Here is a 23,275-nt window from a genome sequence, read left to right on the forward strand (position 1 = left end):
ATTAAGGGTTGTACCCATTTTACCAAATTACTGAAGAAAAGGGTACCAACTTTAGAAGAGGTACTACATCTATTAAGAAGCAAGTGTTAAAAATATAAAGGACAAAATCTTAAATGACGTGATGGTTTTTTAAAAAGAAAAATTTAAAAAGTTAAATTTAATTTTCTTTCAGTTTAGAACTAGAGAGAAGGCCCCAAGCCTCTATGGTATATACTAATTCTTACTGCTTAAAGTATGTCATTTACCCATGTTTCTGTTTACTATGTGTTAAAATGGGTAGTACTGTTTACCTAACTACCTCACAGATGTGTTAAGGCTTATTAAGTTAAATCTCATGAAATGTTTCTCAGTCTCATTAAAAGTTCAAGATTTTGGGCCTTTTTGTAATACAAGTGTTATATTCAGCATCTTATTCATACCATGCTTTGATAATTAAACTGGAAAACAAAGGTTAAGTATAAGTACCTCTATTCTGGATCTGGGCAGGCAACACTCTTGCAGATCTTTGTGTGGCTCTGGGTGGATGAACTATTTCAAAAGGTCCAAGGATTTTTTTTCAGATATTTTTGATGATCATACTGTAGTAAATACTGTAGGGATCATGGGAATAAAGTGGAAATATGACCATTTTTGGAAAAAAATGCCATTAAATTTGAGACTGGAGAGCCACATTTAAAATACCTCAGGCTAATTACTGTTAATTTTTTGGGATGGACTTTTTTTTGATAGTGAGGGTGGACTAAGTGGATTATAATTAGAGTAAGGTCTAGAGTTCTTGCTCTTAATAAAATAACATTGAATTCATGTTTAGAGGTGATAGAGCTTCCTTTTTGAAAAGGTAGCATAAAGGTTTTAGAATGTGAACACATATTGTTATTTGTGTAGTGTTATCCATTCCTCTACTGAGATTTTTAACTTACTACTGGAAATCCTTAACCAATTATAATAGTTTTTTTCCTCTTTATTTTCAAAATGATTTTGGTTGCTTTGATTAGATGTTCTGTGCTGGTTTTTATTTTATTTTTTGTAACCATAGCTCATCTAAACACACCTTTTTCTGAACTTGAAAATTTTTTTATCTAAAGATAGAATCCCATTTTTAATGAACTTAAAGTAGCAAAGTCACTATTTTTTTCATTCCTTTAGGAAATAGCTCTTGCCAAAGTGAAGGGGTAGATAATATTGAGTCTTGTTATATAATGGGGATGTGGTTTGCAGCAGGATTTCATTATGGTTGGAGTTTCAAGGGATGTCAGTGTTTATGCGATTTCTCCAGTTCCAAAATAGTTCTATTCCATTCTAGAAGTCTGAAGTATGTAATTTGAAATCCTTAATAAAATTTGGATTTAATTTTATAAAATGTACTGGTGATATTTTGGGTTTTTTTGTAAAAAAGTGAATATACATTTTTTGAAGAGTGGAACATAGAGATGTGTAGAGTAGGCTATTTTGTGCTTTGGCCACTATGACCTATAAAAAAAATCTGTGTAATTTTAAGAACAGCCTTCTAAGCCCTGCAAAAGTGGGGTTTGTTATTTGATGGCTAGAAAGAAATTCCATAGTTTCTGGCAGGATGTTTTTGAGACACTTCAAAAATTTGCCTTTATATATCCTCAGTTTATAGTTTTCACCAGCCCATGCACTTAGTACCAGGAATCTGTCTCATTTTTTTCCCTTTTGAAATGGTGAAATCTCATATAGTCACCAATAATGACAAACTTTGAAAAAACAAATTTCAGTACTGTCACTTTATGATCCTACATGTATGGTAAATGAGCCGAGAACAACGCTTCCACAAATTGAGTTAATAGTTTGATATAGATGTCTGAAAGTCACATCTATACAATTTCTTGGAATTCTTTTATCTAGTTTAGTGAAATAGTATTAGCATCACTATTTTAGACCCTGAAAATATGTTAATTGTGTCGAATTTGCTTACAGAGTGGTGCTTAAGAAAAATGGGATTCTACCTCTATTTCCTTTTTAGCTCATTTAACAACAAACATGAAAAGGATATATTAGCATTCATAGAAATATTTTTATTGTGTGAATAGGTTAATGATAGTGATTGGCATCTGGTAAGGCCATAAGATAACTGAATTAACAGTTTATATTACTGTTGCTTGTAAGACAGTATGAATTTGTGGGTTTAAGTTGTAGGCCATTCCCATTATTAAAAATTAAGACAAAACTTTGAGTTACTGTTAGTGAAAACCTTATCATGCCATGCAGAAATACTAAACTAATATTCAATTATTCTTTGGATGCTTTGGTTTCAGGGCTTGGTTTAAAATTTGAGTCCATTTTTATGGGTTAGTCTTAAAAAATTTTAGCCTTTATATTTTTAACTATTTTAAATCAAGCCAAATGTCATTTTAAATGTACAGAATAAGATGGTTTAGAAGCGCATAAGTTCTTTGTAGGAACTTTAGAAAAGAAATATATATATGCAATTTCAGTTTAAGCTTCTACACTGTGTATATACTTGGTAATTGTGAGCTCGATTTTGTTTTGAAAATGTGTTCATAATTTAGGTAATTTGCTTCTTAAAGCACGAAGTCTCTGATAGCTGAAAAGCAAATGTAAATGATAATGGTGAAATCATACTGAAATCAACTTATAGATGTATAATGGTGATTTTTGTATACTGGTTTAAAAATCCAGATATTAAAATATAACCTGGTTATAAAAAGCCAAATTCTTGGACTGATTAGAGATCACTTATGTGACTTTAGAAATGAAAACATCCTTGTTGGTGTATGAAACTAATTAAGGATAAGTTGCTATCCATAAGAAATTTTAATTGATGTATTCGGTTAATTATATTTTCAAAAAATCACTATATTTTGTACCTTGTGTTTCTTCCCATTGACATACTGCACTTTTAGGTTTTTCAGTTTACAAAAAAGTTATTGACTAAAATTGTCAAGTACAGACAGTGCTTGACTTCGGTGACTGACTTTAGATTTTTTTCAACTTTATGATGAGTTTTTTGGGGCATTAAATGCATTTAATTATGATATTTATGACTTATGATGGGTTTGGGAATGTGACCTCATTATAAGTTGGAGCATCCGTATAAAAGAAATGGGGCTTATTAATTTAGAAATAATGGATTGCCAGCAGGAAATAAGTCAGTCATTAGTTTCCATATTGGAATTTGAGCATTTATAGCCTTTGTGGATTTCTTAATTATTTGTTTTGAGTTTTATTATTTTAAAACCCAGGAAAAAAATGTTCCTTAAAATAAAAGCAGTTTTTAGTTTCTTGTATATTTTAAACTTACAATTGAAAAGGAACTGATCAAACTTTTAAGTGCCAGAAGTTGACAGAGTTAATGATATTATTCATAATTTTACCATTCAAAATGTAGTTAGGCAGTTGGGGCTCTGATAGACTTCATGAGGTTGTAAATAGTTTCTGTTAGAATGCTCAACACTTGGATGAGAGCTTTTAGCTGAGATTTCAAGAGTGAGCAGGAATTTGTGAAGAAGTGAAGGGAGGAACCTCTGAATAGTGAACAGTTTAGATGGAAGAACAGGAAATACAGGTGAAGTTCCCAGAACAGAACAATCCAGGGTACATCCAAAGAAGTGAAACAACTGATGGTAATACAAGAGGCCTATCCAGAGAAGGCTTAGCTATGGAAGTCTTTTAAAAAGGTTTTAAACACTGAAAACTACCTCTTCAGAATATTTCAAGTAAGGATGACCTTTCCATGAAGATAATTTTTAAACCTAAGACATGATGATTGATAGTTGAAGTCAGCCATTTATTTGAAGATACAAACGTTTGAGGTAGGCAGGCCCCAGGACTAGTTAGAGGCCAGTAGAGGCCCCATAGGTTAAGTGACTGGTGTAAGGGGTAGAAAAGTGGTAAACAAGATGGTGTTAAAGAGCTAAGAGGATTTTCTTTTACTTAACCAAGAACAAAAACAATTATTTGTTGTTGTTTATTTCAGCATATTATGGGGATATAAATGTTTTGGTTATGTGTGTTGCCTTACCCCCCCCCCAGCAATTTTTTTTTTTTTTTTTTTTTTTTTTTTTGAGACAGAGTCTCGCTTTGTTGACCAGGCTAGAGTGAGTGCCGTGGCGTCAGCCTAGCTCACAGCAACCTCAAACTCCTGGGCTCGAGTGATCCTTCTGCCTCAGCCTCCTGAGTAGCTGGGACTACAGGCATGCGCCACCATGCCCGGCTAATTTTTTTATATATATATCAGTTGGCCAATTAATTTCTTTCTATTTATAGTAGAGACGGGGTCTCGCTCTTGCTCAGGCTGGTTTTGAACTCCTGACCTTGAGCAATCCGCCCGGCTCAGCCTCCCAAGAGCTAGGATTACAGGCGTGAGCCACAGCGCCTGGCTAATTTTTGTTTTTTAAAAATAATAGATTCAGGTTTATCTGCAGTAAATCCCCTTAGTGTATTTCAGGTTGGTATTTTTGGGTGGCCATTGTCAATATTGCAATTTTCCTTTAATTCTGAAATTTAAAATAACTAAAAGAATTCCTTTTTCTTTATTTTGATCAACATACTTCTTGGCTCCAATTTTCTAGGATCATCATAGGCCTTTCCCAAAGATCCTGGTTCCTTATAATGGGAAATATTATTTAGAAACAAAATCTGGATGCTGTGTGTGCTTGTTCCTTGGCCTTTCATGTGTATGTGTATAGAAAATACACAATGAATACTCCAGTCTACATTTAAAAATCTTTTTCTTTAATATATTTTATCCCTGTGATTACCTGAAGAACCAATTCTAGTCCATATCTGTAACTATCTTCAAATAAATGGATTCAGCTAGGAATTGTAGGTGAGGTTCTATAGGAATAAGAAAATATGGATACATATGGAAAATATGTAAAACTGCAGGCTCTATACAAATGTCTCTACCATCAAATTGTAATGAATATGTATGAGAATAAAGTAGTTTATTAAATGGACATTTAGTAAATGTGCTTCCTAAACATAAGAAAACCTAGAATTTGTGGTTGGGATCACTTTTAAAATTGATTTTGGCAGTTAATTTCAGAACTAGTTGGGGCTTTTTGTTGGTTCAAGGCAAAATTCCTCCTAGGTATGAGGTATGTTATTCAGTGTGCATAAGAAGACTGGATAATATAAACCTTCTGCCCCATTTTGAAAAGTTTTTCACATTGTAAAAAATACATATATTCATAGAAAAGATTTGCCCTTGACCTGAAGTCAGCTAGATTTAGAAAATCTCCTCTCATTCCTTTTTTTAAAAAAATACATGTATTTTCATGTGCTAGTTTATTTTCTTTGGCCTTTGGCAGAATCCAGAAATGATCTAGGGTAAAGCTAAATGAAGTCTAACTAGGTTTCTCATGCTTCAGAACACCCAAGTCATTACTCTGCCTGTCCTCTCCATCCTTAACATTTACTTGGAGCTTGGGATGTTGGGGATATTTTCTAGGCTGGGCAGTGAAATAGGTGTCTACCTTGAGATCACATGTGATTTTAGACTTAAATTAGGCCAGTCATACAAGTTTTAAAACTAGACACTCTACCCATTGTCTTTGCTGTTCCAGTTGGCTTGGTGAGTGGATCTGGAGATCAACGACCCAGGCTGTCTAACCTGGATTTGTACTGTTTTAGCTTCCTTTCACTTTCTGTCCCTGGGCTTTTGTGCATATGTCCTATTGGTTAAACATAAATTTTTTTCATCGAATTAATACCTACTACTTTTGGTTCTTCAGTTCTGAATTGGCTCTACTAGTTCAGGAAGTACTCTAGGGATGCTTGGTAAGTAATGGACTTTGCAGCTTCTAGCACTAGGCTTGGAATGTGGTAGTTGTACAGTAAATTTTTATGTATGTAGATGAATTAGGATTTATCTGAACTCAGTGCAATATATCAGCTATAATCCCATATGGGAGTAGGTAGCAAGTTGAATGATTCTCTTAGGTCAGTCTTCTATAAATTAACCAAGGCACTCCAAGGTTCTTTGCAGTTGTCATATTTCCTACATGTTGAGAAAACTGATAAAAACAACAAAGCTGGATTGTGTATACAATTGACCCTTGAAACAGCACAGGGGGCTAGAAGCCCCTACCTCTCATGCAGTTGAAAATCTGCATACAACTTGACTTCCCCAAAACTAATGTTGACCAGAAGCCTTACTGATAACATTTTATATATTACTTGTATTATATCACTGTATTCTTAAAGTAAGCAATAGAAAATAGAAAATCATAAAGAAGAGAAAATATATTTACTATTAAGTGGATCATCATAAAGGTCTTCATCTTCATTTTCACATTGAGTAGGTTGAGGAGGGAGAGGAGGGATTGAGCTTGCTGTCTTGGGTGGCAGAGAAGAAAATCTGTTTAAGTAGACTCCTATAGTTTGTTTAAGCCCACGTTACTCAAGAGTTCTGTTCCTGTTCTGTATGTTTATGAGAAAAAAAAAAAAAAGAAAAAAAAAAGAGTTCTGGAAAGTCAGTAGAGCTCTGAGTATGTGTAGGGCATATCAATAGTTGTAACTAGTACTGTGTAACAAAACCACCTCCAAACTTCATGGTTTAAAACATCAGCAAGATTTGTTTTGTTGCCTGGGTTTAAATGTTTTTGAAGGAAGGGAACTGGAATCATCTGAAGGTTCGTAATGCATAGGCAGTAATGCACAGGTGGTGGTTAAAGCTGTCTCAGACAGCTGGGATGTGGCCAGAACTCTGCCTGCACATGATCTCATGGCTTGGTGGCTGGGTTCCAAGAGCTAGCTGTCCAGAAGTTTTACTGTTTTTATGGCTTACTTACCCTGGGAAGTCTCTTCTGTACTCTACAAGCCCACCTAGGTTTAATGGTAGATGACTTCTTGCTGGAGAAGGGGTAAGATTTTGGTAAGGTGCAAGGAACTGGAATCTTGTAGTGGCCACAAATTGTCTTTTTCTGAAAAATATAATTTGTTACAATATATACAGTACAGATACAAAAGCAAAAGCTACAGTAGTTTTCCAAAATGACCAGAAATATCAAGAAAGGTTAAATTATATATTGTATGCCTATTTTAAGGAGGAAAATGTTTATTCTTCTCCATGATACTGGAATCTTATTTAAATTATATGAGATTCTCAGATGTATACATAATGAGCTCATTCTGAGAAAAAAAGGTCAAACTTGATTGCTAAAGTAACCTTAAATGTAAGTGTGAGGTGACCATTAAGGCTGGGTGCAATGGCTAATGCTAGTAATCCTAGCATTCTGGAGACCAAGGCTGGAGGGTTGCTTGAGCTCAGGAGTTCCAGACCAGCCTGAGCAAGAGTGAGACTCCATCTCTACTAAAAATAGAAAAATTAGCTAGGCATCTAGTAACACATGCCTGTAGTCCCCAGTTCCTAGGGAAGCTGATGGAGGAGGATCGCTTGAGCCCAGGAGTTTGAGGTTTCAGTGAGCTACGATGACCCCATTGCACTCAACCAGAGCTACAGACTGAGACTCTTTCTCAAAAAAAAAAAAAAAAGGAAATTGAACTACCTTCCTCCCTCCATATTAAAAGAAAAAAAAAAATGACCATTGAGTATAGATTTGTTTTCAAAGATAGGCCATAACTACAGTGAGGGGTTCAGAGAAAAGCTTCCCTGCAATTCCATGAGTATTTTCAAACTAGCAAGACTTAGCTGTATAGCATTATAATTCTTAGTTACCAATTTTGAGAGCTAAATGCTTTCTAATTTAACAAGATAATACAAATACAAGTTGTATTGGAGCCAGCACTTGTATACTCCTACCTTGTCTGAGAGACACTTGGTGCACTGCCTTGTAGATATTCCTACCACAACTAGTGGTTAAATATGCACTTTATTTAGGTTAACACTTTCAGAATCTGAAATATTTTTGAGACCAGAGTTAATCCAGAGCAGATTCAATTTTTAACAACATTCAGATATTCTTTTCCTCTCCCTTCTCCAGAGTTTCTACATAGACACTGGTTGTATAACAATCCAAATACAAGATGGCTTAGTTTTCTCCTAGGCTTAGATACAGGCTCTGGGAGTTTCATGGTTCTCAAAGATAGGCTTTCATTTTTTTGCTTACTGATCGTGGCAAGTTGCTTTATGGTCCAAAGTGGGTCCTGGGGTCTGTCCATCATGTCCAGCTTCTAGGCACGGCCCATTTTGGGCCAGTGTATTTATTCTTGAGTGGTTTTAGTTTTGTGACCCCATATTTGTTCTTTTCAGCCTTTCTCTCTTCTTAAATTTCTCATGTTTTAATTACCTGATAAACCACCAGATCCTCCAGTTACTTGTTTAAGATTTTCAATAAAATATCCATTTAGCCTGTCTTCTGGTTTTGTTCAGTGTCCCCCTCTATTTTTGTGGAGTCAGTCTTGCTCTGTCTCCCTGGGTACAGTGCAGTGGTGCCATTGTAGCTTATTGCAGCCTCCAACTCCAGGCTCAAACATCCTCCTGCCTCAACCTCTGTTTTACTCAGGCTGGTCTTCAACTCCTGAGCTCAGGCATGATCTCCCGCCTCAGCACTCTCAGAGTGAAGGGATTACAGGTGTGTAATCTTCTGTGCCCAACCTGCCTGCTTGGTTTTGGATGATACTGATATGTTTCCAGTATTGGTCACTTCCCCTCACTTTAAGTGCTATATTGATTGTCTATAGGATCCACCGTGCTACTAGGTACAACAATAAGAACACTTATCCAAGATCTTAGTTATCTAATGAAGTAGGCATACATTAAAATCTGGTACTAATGATCAGAGGTTGAAATGATCAGGAAAGAATTAACTGTCAGAGGAGATGTAAGAGGGGGGATTTGAATTGGACTTTGAGAAACAAAAAATGATTTGGAAGAGCATAATTAGATATATAACTGGAGCTCACATAAGGTTGAATAAGGAGTCAAAATTGTAAAGGTGAGTAGGACCTATTCTATGGAGTGCTTTCTGTGCCAGGGTAAAGAATCATAGTGTTACATATGAGGGGAAGCAAATGGAAGTTTTCTGTCGTATTTTAGGAATAGACTTGATAGCCATGTATGTGATAGTATGGATCAGGTTGGTTGGGCCCCTTGAGAGCCTAGATGAAATGAGAATCTGAATTAGGCTGATGGCAGAATAGAAAGGATGGTGACAGCTGATTGACGTGCTTGATCCACAGTGTATTTAACAGCACCAAGTGCCCTTTTTCTGACTTGCTTTAGGCTGTGTTACACAAATCGATCACTAGGAGGCATAGTTCATCAACTAGTAAGGCAAAAAGGAAGGCAGCTAGACTAGGCTGCCGAGAAAGCTTGGGTAGTATAGTATTGTGTTGAAAAAAATTAACATTTAACTTTTCAACTCAAGGCATTTTGAAAATTGGAATCTTTATAAGGTTTTTCTTCTAAGTATTTCAAAGATGAAAAAAATAGCACAATCTAAATTGCACTGTGTGGAAATATTTGGTTATCCTTTATACACTGATGAGAGTGACATGACATTTTCATAGATTGGCTTTTAGCTATTTCTTGAAAGATACCACCTTTGCTCTGTCCAAATCTTTCTCATGAGTATGTATTGCAAATTAGTTTATATAATCAAGATTTTGTATTTTTGTGATCAAGTTGTAAATTCAACACTTTCTGAGTTTAAGCTAGTAATGATTAATGGACTTTTTAAAGCAAGTGTTTGGCTATTTAACTGCTAAGTAAGAGAATCCAGTTCATTTCCACTTCTGTTTCTCATTCCTTTAATTACTCTTCCTAGAAACAATAGGATGCTAATTTATATAAATACCTCTCACAATATTAAATTGCATGTTGCTCAGAAAAAGGTTTGTGAGATTTATTTCAGATGGCATCTATGGACTATAATTACTGTTAGAATTCACAGAAGCCCAGCATGTATAGTAGTTATCCATTTAAAATGTACCAAATATGTATTGGTATCACAGCTTTTGCAAGTGTTTTTATAGTCTTGTTACAATTTAAAACGTTTTAAAAGTAGAATGCATTTTGACAAATCTGTCAAATATTTGAAGAAATTGATTTTTTTTTTACGATAGATGTGGTTCCATTTAAAATTTCTACACATCTTGAGCACCTACTCTGTGCTAGGAATTGTATGTGATTAGAACACATCAGAAACAATGATCCTTTGCCCTCTTGAATAGCTTACACTCTAGTAAGAAGGGGAACAGAAATAAGCAACAGGCATAATAAATTATCCAGTAGACTGTTAGAAGATAATATATGCTATGGGAAAAATCTGAGGAATTAGGTGGTTGCAATTTTAGAGTGATCAGGATAGGCCTGCTGAGAGGTGACATTTGAGCAAAGATAGTGGGATGACCCTGGTGGCTGTGTTGAAAATAGATTATAGGACAGTAAGGTAGACTCAGGGAGACAAATTAGGAGGCCATTGCAGTAATCTAGGAAGAGATCATGGTTATTTGGATTATAGTGGTAATGATGGAAGTAGACAGAATCCAGATGTAGTTTGAAGACATCAATGGGATTTTCTGACTTAATGTGTAGATTGGGCATTGAGAGAAAAAAAGAATTACTGTAAGGCAGGCATGCTTCTATGTATTTGCAGTTTTGGAGCAAAAGTACAATGGAGGTACCATATGTTTAAATATTTAAAAGTTTTGTTAAATGAAAATGTGTCCAGTGCATCTATCTTGACAAATATACCTTCTGGAAAGCCAGGTTTGAATTTATGCCAGGACATAACTTGAGATCAGAGCTGATCCTCGGCCTATGTCCCACCTTTATGTCTTTTCACCCCTGGCTCTGAACTGTATGGCAAAGGGCCTTCTGCACATATACGTGGATACCACAAGTGTAAGGGGCCACTCCCCCTTACACATTAGTGCACACAGTGGTGATATAATGTATTCTCTGAAACAGTCTGGAAATCATTTAGGCAGGGTATTACGAATACTGAGTACCTGGAGTGTAGTGTAGAATGAGTATGCACTCCAAATGAACACAGCATTTTTACTCCTTAAAAGTATACAATCCCTCTAAAGCTCAGGGCTCTGGATAAGGGCCTCTTTTGGCCTGGTGTAAGGGCAGTACTGATCCAAAGTTTTTGGCCTAAGCATCTGTACAGATGGATTGCCATCAACTGAGACAGGGGCTGCAGGTAAGAACAGGGTGAAGAAATCAATTTGGCAGCTCATTTATATATTTGAGTTCTCTATTGTAGAGCTGTGTAAAAGGAAAATTTTCCTCTTACAGCACTGGCCTGGGACATATCAAAACTGAATGCTATTTTTCACCATAGCCATTCTAATCCAAAGTTATTAAAAAACTATGAACTCTAAGTGATCCTGGCACTCCAGGCCGTCATTGAACCAGTTTTATCCAGGAATTTGTAAAATTCACTATAAACCTATGGTCTTCTATCCTATTCAGGCTGCTTATTTTTTTTTTTTTTTTAAATTTGCAAAATCTATATGAACCCTGCTTCCTATGACCTAAAAATCTCCTCAGACTTTTTCTCTCTAGTGAGCTATTCAGTGAATGGCCTTACTAGTAAGTATTTCCTTGCCTGGCATGTTTTTTATTTTTAACTGTAGTAGTTTATTCTTTGGCAATAAGCAGTTGGATATAAGTTGGGGGTATAAATTTGGGAGTCTTTGGCATATAGATGTTATTAAAAGTGGTGAAACTGGATGACATGAACAAGGGAGTGAGTATAGATAAAGAAGAGAACCAATGACTCAGAATTGGGGCACTCCAACATTAAAAGACTGGGGAGCAGAGGAGGAACCCAAAACAAAGTGATGTACTTGAAGCCAAGTGAAGAACTTTATCCAAAAGAAGGAAAATGAACTACTGTCCTATACTGCTGATAGACAACTTAATATTGCCAGTTATAAAATGCAATTTTAACTAGCCATTTCAAATTTGTTTGCCAGAGCAATGATTTTTGTCAGCTAGTTTTCTAAGCTTTAGTAACTTTTAAGTGATATTTGTAAGTTTTCATTATATCGTCTAAGTTTTTTTGAACAGTTAATTCCTGTAATGCATTTCTTGTGAATTTTTATTTCATTGTCTTAAAGGGCAAATATGGCCATTTTGGTGAGTAGGTGGTGACAAATTAAGAGCAAAGTTGTCCTCAATCTATGAGATTCTTATAATACTAAAATTTCCAATAATGTACTGTGGTCAGTAAGGGCACATTGTAGACTTCTGAGCTGCTCACAAAATTATTAAATTGTCTTGAAATACCCAACTGGAAATTCTGAGTTTTAAAGTCCCTAGCTTTAATTAAATGGGTGCTTTAGAAAATTCTGCTGGCTGTATGTTCAGGTATTTTCAAATAAGTTAGAATAGAACACTTTTGTTGCATCCTGATTAAAAGCAGAGGACTAGGTAACAACAGACATTTTTTTTCTCCTACAAAAATGACTTGTGCTTCTAGATTATATCTCATTTTTTACCTATCAAGTTTGTGTTTTTCCATATGAAATATCTTTCCCAACTACACCTGCCCTCAAAAACTCTGAATTTAATAGACTTGAAGGAATTATACCTTCCAGATGAGCTAAAGAATGCCATTCTGTTAAAAGGATGAACAGCTGGTCATGTAGAAATTCTCTGGAATGCTCACTTGTCCTACAAAGGCAGGGAAAGAAACAAACAGATGTTTGGTGTAGTGTTTGTCATTGGTATACAGAGTTGTAAATATTTTTTTCAAGCATAATTTTACTAAAAATCTATAAAATTTTAATAATTGCCTTTCTCTTGAAATGACTGCTAATACATTAGCAATGTGAAGGCTCTGAGATTTGGTCAAGTGCAGTTTAGTAGGAGTCAAGATTGCTGGAATTGTCCAATTTAATCAAATAGTGTTGCCTTAGATTAAGAATGTGGACCCTCCTGTGTTTAAATTATCTTTTGTTCTGATTGCTTTGGGATTAAGGTTGCATTTCTTAACATGACACAAAAAGGATTTGACTCTTGCTCTGTTCTCCAAGCTCATCTCTCACTTTCTCTTCCCTTCTTGAATTCTTTGCACTAACCATACAATTCTCCTTCCTTACACTTTGGTCACAGCAGCAGCCTTTCCTCTTACCTTGGCTAACTCTGACTTGCCCACCCCTCATTTATTTCTTGATTTGATTCTTCTCTGTATCCTCCTCAGGGTTGGGCTCCCCGTTTACTTAATGGGTGAATTTCCCTACCAGGAGGGTAGGTCTCAGTTTGTGCTCTTTATTCTGCCTTCCATAAAGCAGCTTGTATAGAGATTGTCTAAATGTAGTAGTAGGAGGGATCTGGGGGCGAGTAGAAATTACCTTCCCCAGGTCACAGATAAATGAGATTCCAAAACAGAAATCCGGCTAGGTATTTGCAAAGGAACCAGTGGAGGCTGACCAGCTGTTTGGAGCCTGTCTTGAAGTGTGGGATCTCTTAGTACTGGATATTCCCCCAGTTTGTAGTTGAGTTACTGTTTTAGAAGATGTTGCAGGCTGTACAGACGGGTCAAGAAGGAAGCCAGAGAGCTGTTGTGGGTGGAGAAAATAGGCTAGTACCTGCAGTTGGGGTCAAGAAAGGAAGGTGAGATGCCACCTGTAGTGGGTCCACCTTTCTTCACTCCTTCCAAACTGACAGTAGCGCTATTGCTTTAACAATCGCTTTCTTCACTCCAAGAAGAGCTATTTAAGACACGGATGTCCTCTCAACCTTTGTGCACTGAGATGTTTACCTAGGCGTCCAGGAGAGGCACAGTTCCGCAGCTCGTGAGCCTCTTTCCCAGCCTCCCTGCTCGCCCAGGCCAGGACACTGGCTCTGCGGGGTCTCGGAGCCCAGCGCGAATCTCTAGGGCTAGTTCCCGGGGGCAGAGAGACAGCTTTGCGTTCCAGGCACTGCCTGCCTGCCTGGTAGTTGTACCCGCCTTCGTAGCCCGTGCTCACTTTCCGAGACTGTTAGCTGAGAGCCGGGCAGACGGGGAGAGGCGGGACGGTGGGGATGGCCTCTCAGCGCCCTCTGGGCGTCGGCATTCGTCGCCGGGCAGCAGGGGCTTCCTTGGCGATCGCCCTGGGTGGAGGAGAGGAGTTTCTGGGGCTCGCGTTCCAGCCGCCTTGCCGGGGAAGGAGCACGGAAGCAAGTGGGCGGCGAGAGGCGGAGCAAGGGACGCGGGGGGCGTGGACGCAGCCGGCTTTGGAAAGGCCCCAAGTTAATGAGGCGTGCGCCGGCGGCCGAGAGCCTTTCGGAGCTGGGCTTTCCCCCGCGGTTCGGGCGCCAGGAGCCGCCTTTTCCGCTGGGTGTCACTCGGGGGTGGGGAAGATGGCCCATTCAAAAGCGCCGCGAGGGGGCCCGGCCAGTGCCCTTCAGTGAGCGCTCGCAAGAGGACGGCAGAGGCCCAGCGGCTCGCAGCTCCGGGACCTTGTGGCGGCGCATCAGGACGCGGCTGCCCCTCTGCCGGGACCCAGAGCCGCCGCCGCCGCTCTGCCTCCTGCGGGTTAGCCTCCTCTGCGCGCTCCGGGCAGGCGGCCGTGGGAACCGCTGGGGCGAGGACGGCGCGCGGCTGTTGCTGCTGCCCCCGGCCCGAGCGGCTGGAAGCGTTGAGGCCGAGGCGAGCGGCGGTCCCCTCTATGCTGGGAGGATGTTGGAGAGCAGCGGCTGCAAAGCGCTGAAGGAGGGTGTGCTGGAAAAGCGCAGCGACGGGTTGCTGCAGCTCTGGAAGAAAAAGTGCTGCATCCTCACCGAGGAGGGGCTGCTGCTCATCCCGCCCAAGCAGCTGCAACACCAGCAGCAGCAGCAGCCTGGGCAGGGACCGGTCGAGCCGTCCCAACCCGTCGGCCCCACCGTCGCCGGCCTTGAGCCACCGGTCAAGCTCAAGGAATTGCACTTTTCCAACATGAAGACCGTGGACTGCGTGGAGCGCAAGGGCAAGTACATGTACTTCACTGTGGTGATGGCTGAGGGCAAAGAGATCGACTTTCGGTGCCCACAGGACCAGGGCTGGAACGCCGAGATCACGCTGCAGATGGTGCAGTACAAGAATCGTCAGGCCATCCTGGCGGTCAAGTCCACGCGGCAGAAGCAGCAGCACCTGGTCCAGCAGCAGCCCCCGCAGCCGCAGCCGCAGCCGCAGCCGCAGCCACAGCCGCAGCTCCAGCCCCCGTCCCAGCCCCAGCCGCAACCTCAGCCCCAACCTCAGCCCCAGCCCCAACCCAAGCCTCAGCCCCAGCAGCTCCACCCGTATCCGCATCCACATCCGCACACTCACCCGCACCCCCACCCGCATCCGCACGCTCTCCAACTACCGCACCCGCACCAACAACCGCACACTCAGCCGCACGGCCACCGGCTTCTCCGCAGCACCTCCAACTCCGCCTGAAGGGGGCAGCATGCGGGCCGGACGAGGTAAGGTCCCAGCAACTCCGGCTCCGGGGTCGCGAGAGTGTCGGGAACGGGAAGAGTAGGAAGCTTTTTCATGGGTTCGGCACTTAGGAGTGAGATATCATTCCAAGTTTCTGGGAAAGTGGAAAGAAGAGAAGCAAACCGGAGCCAGGAGAGCCCGGGCAGAGAGGGGAGGATGGGGAAACTCGGGCCAAGCAGAGGGGCCTCTGGATCGCCTCCGCGCGCACCCTGACCGCCCCTGTCCAGTGGTGCGCACCCCAGCGCCGCTTGCCTCCTATCTGGGCACTTGAGGGAGCGATCCTGGCTGCTTTCTGGGCGCGCTTTGTCCGCGGATTGTCCGGAAGAGAGCTAGCTGGTGGATTCTGAGCCACCTACTTCATTTGGTGTCATTTCTTTACAGGTTTTGAGGACTTGAGGAAGTGGGACGAGCATATTTCTATTTGTCTTTACTTGGATCAAAAGCAAAACAGTCTCCCCACCCCGCACCAGATCGTGTAGTTTGGACATCACCCTGCTGAAAACTTGTGATTCTTCTTAGTTTTCTGCTTACTCTTCATCACGATGCAGGAAACGACTTCAAGTCAAGAAGACTTTATTTATGAACCTTTGAAAGGATCTTCTAGTATGGTGGACCTTCTAGGAGCGATGATGTACTGTAATTTTATTTTAATGTATTTTGATTTATGGTTATTTATTAGTTTTTTTTTAAATGCTTGTTCTAAGACATTTCTGAATGTAGGCCATTTTCCAAAAAGGAAACTTTATTTTCAAAAACCTATTCCCTAGTAAGTCCTAATCTTGGAAAAGAAAAAAGAGAAAGGGTGGTGGAGGGGAAAACATTAAGAATCCATTCATTTTTCCTAGGGCATTTTCAGAAGGTCTGACACTTTTCATTGTTATACCAGATGGTTGAAATTAAACTCTGACATTACATTTTTTTTAAAGTTTTTTCCCCCTTAGACATATAGTTTGTATAGAGTAGAAGTTTAAAAAAGCTAAAAGTTCAGAATTGTGTAATTACGAAAATCTAATGCTCAAGATATTGCTTTTTTAAAAGGAAATCAGTAGTAATGATATCTGATTTCAAAATATTTGAAGCATAACCCAACTGATGATAGAATGATCATATCTTGAATATGTGGTAGGTCTGGGTCTACGTAGGAAAAACCTTGCTTATATATATCATCTGTGTGTGAAAAGTTTAATAAGAAGAGACCTTTTGATTGATTTATCAATATGAATGCATTAGATGTTTTATTTCAAAAATGTCATGGGGAAAAAAGAGAATCATTCGACTTGTTTGATAAAGTATTTGTGCCCCTGTCCAGACTAGAGTACCCTTCTAAAGTACCCTTCTAGAGCTTTGCCCACTTGACTTGAACCACAGTTTCTGATCCTTTTATTTTGTTCTAGAAGCACACTGAAGAATCTCATTGTTGAAAGTACAGTTTGTAAATATCTCATAGTTAGGAGTCATAACTTTTTGTTTTCATACTGCAATGATGTTGATCAGAGAAACAAACTGTTTTACTTTTTATTGCTCTGTGAGATATGAGGGCTATATATTTTGTTGTTAGGTTAGCTAAACTCAGAAGTCGAAAAGGAAAGGACTGGATAAACACTGGATTTTCAGTAAGAAAACAACCCCAGTCTTGTTTTGGCAGCCACTTGTTCAGGAGTCTGTGAGGGAAAAAAAGAGGATGCTCTTTTAAAGGTAGAACAAACCCTCTTCTGTGTTAAATCAAAAGGATGGTCAAAATCCACAGGGCAGATGCTACTTAAGTTTAAAAAGAGCCATAGATGATACCACATCCTCTTGGGGCTGAAAATCACTTCCTATCTGTGTGGCTTTACTAACTGGTCTCTGTTTTCCATTATCTTTTTTCACAAAGTCTTGGTCAGTATTTTTCCAGCATTTAAATCAGAATGGTCAGTATTAGACCACTGCTAAGTTATATAGTCAAGAAATGAAAATAGAATTGCATGCTAGAGCTGTCTTTACTCTCCCATTTAGAGAGAAGTTTCAAGGTCAAATTACTTTTTAGTGCAATATTTAAATGATGAGATTTTGAGATCATAACTTTTTTTTATCCAAAAAGCTGCAGGGAAAGTTAAAACTTGAGCAAATGGCAAACAAAAACTTAAGTGGACTCCTACTTCCAGTGGCTGTTTAGGTTGCAGTTGTAAAAATATGCTGCCAAGGTTTAAAAACTCTTTACACACACACACACACATATGACAGGTCAGATCAGAGAGCCAGATCTAAAGATTTCTTAAATCAAGTTTGGTTCAGCTTCCTTAGAACTACTGCTGTACATTTTAGGGAATGTCCCATAGTATTATAGTTTTAATATATGTAGATCCTAATAATCCCAATTAAACTACAACTTTTTCCAAATGGAGGATTTTTCTTTTAAATTCTTATGATATATATAAAAAAATCCATACTAAATACTTCAAAAGTTAAGATTTGTGTAGGTTGTCAAAAGGCATTTGTATGGTGTTAGCTTACATAGAGGGCTAGTAATTTCATTGCTACCAAGGCCCAGGCTCCCTCTTGGTTGCTGGATTTTTTTTCCCCCTTCAGTAGCTGTGGTTCTTAATGGGGCCACTATAATCATATTTTCTTGTCTTTCTGTAGCCCTTGTTCCTTGGTCTGCTGTGATAGTTACGTTGATTTGACCCTCTTTATGGTTTTCTAGTCTGAACCCCTCTTAGCATTTAACTGTGAAATCTCAGAAATTGGAAAGGAGAGAAGTAGGGTTTTTAAAATTGTTTTGACACTTTGAAATTATTATGGTTTAATATTTCCAGAGCAAAAAACAAGCATGCTCAACAAGACTAAACAAGACAAAATACAAATGCACATCATTTAGTGTCTCAGTGGCTCTAATCTACCTGTAAAAAAGTGATACACACCACCTAAAGTATTTTGAGGCCTGACAAATCAGCTTCAGGGAAAAAGGTAAAAATACTAATTTTAACCCAAGAAAAAGAAGAAGGAAAGGGCAAAGCCAATAGAAAACTCACCCCTTGATTAAATATAAAATGTAAAAAGTTGAAAAATTAAGAGGAATGTTCCACCTGAAAATTGAACTTTTGTCCTTGAACATGTGTTGGTACCAAGCCTTATACACAGCCAGCTCAGTGACTATTTGTTGGGACAAGTGAATGAAAGAAGGACAAAGCGTGTAACTCCCCAGCATCTAGAAAGTGGTTGCTGTTGCCTCACCAAGTGTTTTCTTCACTTGTTCTCATGTCATTCCTGAGAACAACTAATTATGGGATAGGCCAAGTAAGCATCATGACAAAGGTCTTTAAACTTTCTTAGTGGAAATTCATTTAAATCTGTGTATACTCTACAGGGGGTGCTGAGATTAGAGAGTAAATGTCTATAAGGAGCCTTTTGTAAATGAACATTTTCCTCATTGAGCAGGCTAGCTTCTCTAATCCTGTAGAAATTAAGCTAACTTTATAATTTCACTTCATGTATTTTTTTCCAATGGTTGTTTAAAAAAACCAAAACCCTACACATTGCCGAAAGGTGTTTCCCGAACATGTAAAAACTGTCAGGTCTGGCTTAAGTTGAAAGGCCTGTTTTAACTCTTTTTTTTTTTTTTCTTTTTGATTCACTCTCTATTTCTCTTAAAGAGCCCTATTTTAAATCTGACACTAAATAAGTTTGCTGCAAGTGTATGAGTTCGAGCACATCATCTGTTTTCTGTCTCTAGGAAAAGTCGTGTGGTTTAGCTTGGCTCTGAGTGCTAACGATATTATATTCAGTAGTAGGCTTAGAAGAGGGGTCTAAGACTTGACCCAGAGCAATGCTTTAGAAGAGAGCTTTGTGGGATGAGGATAGGCCTGTGAACATTCATTTTTTTCTTTTTTTGTGTCAAACTAATTGGTTTTTGCTTTAATAAAATATCCTCAGCAGAATATATTTTAAATTTGGAAATTATAGTTTGTGGTATTGAATCCATCAGTGATTCAAGAGGAATATACCTATTTATCTAAAGCAACCTAAGGTGTATTAATTGTGGAAGTGTGTTAGATAGGCTTTTAAGAACTATTATTTCCTAAATTCTTGACACAGTTTTGAAGGGTAGCTTTTTGACCTTCGACGTTGAAGAGCCAATCTAGATTTACATAAGATTGGGTGACGGAGTGATCTGTGACTGTTGGCAGGGCATTTGCCAAGTGGAATACAGGATCCAACAGAGTTTTCTTAGAAAGGGCATTATTGTCCAAAGAAGGAAGCAGAAGGACTCTGTCCTTAGAAGCATCTGCATAAAAGCTGGTGAGACTTACTCCCCACTGCTGTGCCCCTGACCTGCTGGTGATAGAGTGGGGAGTGAGGAAGCAGATTTAACAATAGGTAGTCCTTCCAGACCATTGTATTTTGAGAAGAAACATAAAACTATTGTCTGTTACATTCCAAGATCTGCCTTCTGCTTAAAGCATATGCAAACACCATCTTCTGTAAAGCAAGCATCACCATGTACCAAATGCTTTACAAATCATCACCTTGGTGAACTTAGTAGTGTGGTCAAAATTTGTGTAAATATGTCTCTTAAATGATTTTGGAGAAATGTGATTTATTTTTCATATTTTCAAAATGCATTCCATTTCAAATAAAGTATCTATCGAGACAACCAACCTATGGAACTTTTGAAGGCCTTGTTCAATGGACATGCATACTGTGTGTTCCTGTGGAACAAAGATTCTAAAGGGTTTGGCCATTCTGGAAAGAAAAAGACCATTTTTGTGGTTGGAGATTCATTTTTAAAAAATTACCTGGGAATTTTGAATATAGAAATTCACTCAGATCTATTGGTGAAAGAATTAGCTTCCAGAATGCTAATGTATTTGAGTTGAATTTTCCATAGTTCCCCAGATGACCAGAAATGGTCCCCAGAGAATTAGCTCAAAGGCAATTCCCTCTTGAGTCCTAGAGAGAGGTTAGTTCTCTTAGGCCTCTTGGGAGGAAACAACTTTGACCCTGTGAGACTCATCCTTCAAACAGGTATTTATAAAGCTTCCTGTTTTGTGTTAAAAGCAGAAGAGGGACTTGATTCTTTAAAGAAAAATAGCATAATTTTATTTTTACAATCTCCGTTGGCATTAAAAGCCTTTAAATATCAAAAGAGTTCAAAACAAGAAATTTGAAGACAATTCTTTTTATCCCTTAGCATAGTCTTGCATTGACAGCTTTATTAGTCTACTTTTTTTTTTTTTTTAAGAAATGAAATCTGAGAAGACAGATTACTGCCACTGTGAGAAGACTTCAGGGATACTATGTGAAATAAATGTGTATAGTAGGTGGTAACAGTGTTAGTCAGAGCCAGAACTTGAGTCATTGTACATGGGTTCAAGTTCCTAGTTATACCACTTATTAGCTGTACAGATCTTGAATTACTTAAACTCTTGGAAACCAATTTCCTCTCTGTAAAATGGAGTTAATAAAGGTACTTAGAGTTATTGAGGAGATTTAATAAATTAGTATACATAAAAGTGCTTAGAACAGAACAATGCCTGTTATTGCTATGAAAGGAAGCTCCCTACATTTTAGGACAGATAGATAGGCTTGGGAATCATTATAGTCATATGAATATATAACATATATTTCAAAGCTATAAATTGCGTTTTCAGAGGTCTCAGTGTTCCTTTTTAAATGCTAAGAACAATATGTTGACCACTTCCTTGTATTCAACTTTGAAAAAATAGAAAAATACATTATAGTACTACCATTTTAATGGCCATTTTCATTTGCTTATTACTTTCCAGTCTTGGGCCACATGTTAATGTATTTTAAGTTATTTACAAATTACACAGTGAAAATACTCACATATGTAGCTGTGGTGCTCACTCTACCCATATTGGCGCCTCAGGACAATCCCCAGGTGTGGGAATGTCGGTGGCTCTCATGCTTTCAGCTAGTCCTTTCCCTGGGGAATCTTCTTGCCCAAAACACATCCCTAGCTTGGAGGGAGCCCACATCCATCCAATGATGGGTCTATGGGGAGTGCATGAAGGCCAGGCCCTGTTGTCTCGAGTCAGGACAACTGTAAAGGGCCATCCCCGCTCTGGAGCTCCCTATGGAATTGGCTGAGGCTTCTGTCAACAATGAGCTGGCTTTGTAGTTTGACTCTCTCTCTGCCCAGTCCTATTTCCCTTGCTTTCTCATAGGTGAGGTTTCCAAAAACAGTGCTGGGGGAGAGGGGACACTCTCCACCAACCTCCTGCAGTCAACTCTCAAAGTGTCAGAACCTCTATCTCAGGGAATCTTGTCTATGACCATTTTATATATATAAATTTCACCACCAAGTTTCTGTAAGAAGGTTCATGGTGTTGGGAGGGGAGTATATAGATAGCATAATGGTTAAGCCTAATTTTTAGGATAGTGGCTCTCAATCTTGAGCAATTTTGTCACCCAGGAGACATTTAGCAATATTTGTAGACATTTTTGGTTTTTGCAACTGGTGAGTAGAGGCCAGGGATGCTGCTAAATATCCTACAATGCACAGGAGAGCCCCCCACAACAAAGAATTATCCAGCCCAAAATGCCAACCATGCCAAGGTTGAGAAAGCCTGCTTTAGAGTCAGTCTTGCTCTTATTAACAGAGTTGCTTTGGGCAAGTGGTTTAACTTATTTTAGCCTCAGTTTTCATGTGTAAAGTGCAGACAATGATAGTACCTGGCTCATGGAGCCGTGAAACCAAAATCAGATAGTTCACATAAAGGACTGTTGCTGTTCCTATCACAAAGTAAGCATTCAATAAATGGTAGCTATCATCATTATTATTATTATTCAAGGTCATATGTTAATGACAGCATAATATTACCATTGAGTTGTTATGTTATTTCATTCATTTGCCTATTGCTGTCTAGTGATTTTCTGTTTTTATGCTGTTGTCAATACTGCTGCAATTAACATCCTCATGTATACACCATGTTGATAAAAGCGTGGACTAGTTTTCTAGTTCTGACTCTCCTTCATTTTGTGACATCAGGTAGCTCAGTTAATCTCTCTGAGTGTTAATCTGCTTATTTGTAGGTGGGAATAATAGCTATTATGACATTCTGTGAAGTGGCAGTGAAATCTACATAAATTCAAGTCCCAGAGCCACCACTTAACCACTTTATTTCCAGTAAAGCATTGTCTAAATGAAAACATTATCTGAATACCATTTTAAGAGGAATTAGATATTACATATTCATATACATCTGTGTATTCTAATCCAATAATTTGGTTTTAAGAAATAGAATGTTATTGCAACTGAAAAAAATAGCATCAAGTAATTCCTAGTTTTTTTTTGTGAAATTTGAGCCAAATTTATATTTTTGTTAAAGTGAAAGGAATCATATCACCACACCATTGCAATTATATAGGAATTAATTATCGATAGAGAAAAACCCGAATAATGAACCCATGTGAATCTATTCAGCAAAATACTCTTACTTGCTTTTTTTCTCAAAGACCTGGTAGGAACCTCTCACCAACTAACTACATAGAAAGGCCATAATCAAATAAATGTCATGGTGTGACATGTACAAGTACTCTAGCCTTACTTGCCTACAGAGTGGGTCTTGTTATCAAAGACGGTGTCAGTGGGGGCCAGAAGACTTTGGAAATTTAGATTGTTTGGGATGGACTGTTGCCATAGGTAAGTCTCATTGGTTTGAAAGTTGTTCAGAATCTGATTTTATCATGAAGAGATTGTCAGAGCCTGAGGACAGAGGTCCACTTTGTTATCCCTTGATACATCATCAGAATTGACTGCTTCTGAGATAGAATAGATGTGAGAATAGCTTGCTTCCTGCCAGGGCATTCACCTGACGCATTTAATGTTTAGTTAAACTCCAGAAAGGAAAAGTTGGAAAAATCGTCAATGTGGTCATGTTGTATACTCTCAAGCCCTGCCAAAGTCATTTATAATAGAGTGAGCA

General features: G+C 38.7%; 1 protein-coding gene across 1 annotated transcript; it reads left to right on the plus strand.

Annotated features, from left to right (window-relative positions):
- The first annotated feature begins 110 nt into the window (after nt 1–110).
- PHLDA1 (pleckstrin homology like domain family A member 1) lies at nt 111–22,307 on the plus strand. Its single transcript, XM_012750370.2, has 2 exons — nt 111–15,331; nt 15,729–22,307. The coding sequence occupies exon 1, from the start codon at nt 14,142–14,144 to the stop codon at nt 15,303–15,305; it is 1,164 nt and encodes a 387-aa protein (XP_012605824.2). The 5' UTR covers nt 111–14,141; the 3' UTR covers nt 15,306–15,331; nt 15,729–22,307.
- Nucleotides 22,308–23,275: the final 968 nt, after the last annotated feature.

Source organism: Microcebus murinus, chromosome 10, assembly GCF_040939455.1.
Source record: "Microcebus murinus isolate Inina chromosome 10, M.murinus_Inina_mat1.0, whole genome shotgun sequence".
Taxonomy (NCBI): Eukaryota; Metazoa; Chordata; class Mammalia; order Primates; family Cheirogaleidae; genus Microcebus; species Microcebus murinus.

Bases quoted from the DNA above. Each gene is read 5' to 3' on its own strand.
- PHLDA1 (XM_012750370.2), top strand. From the start codon at position 14,142: ATGAGGCGTGCGCCGGCGGCCGAGAGCCTTTCGGAGCTGGGCTTTCCC.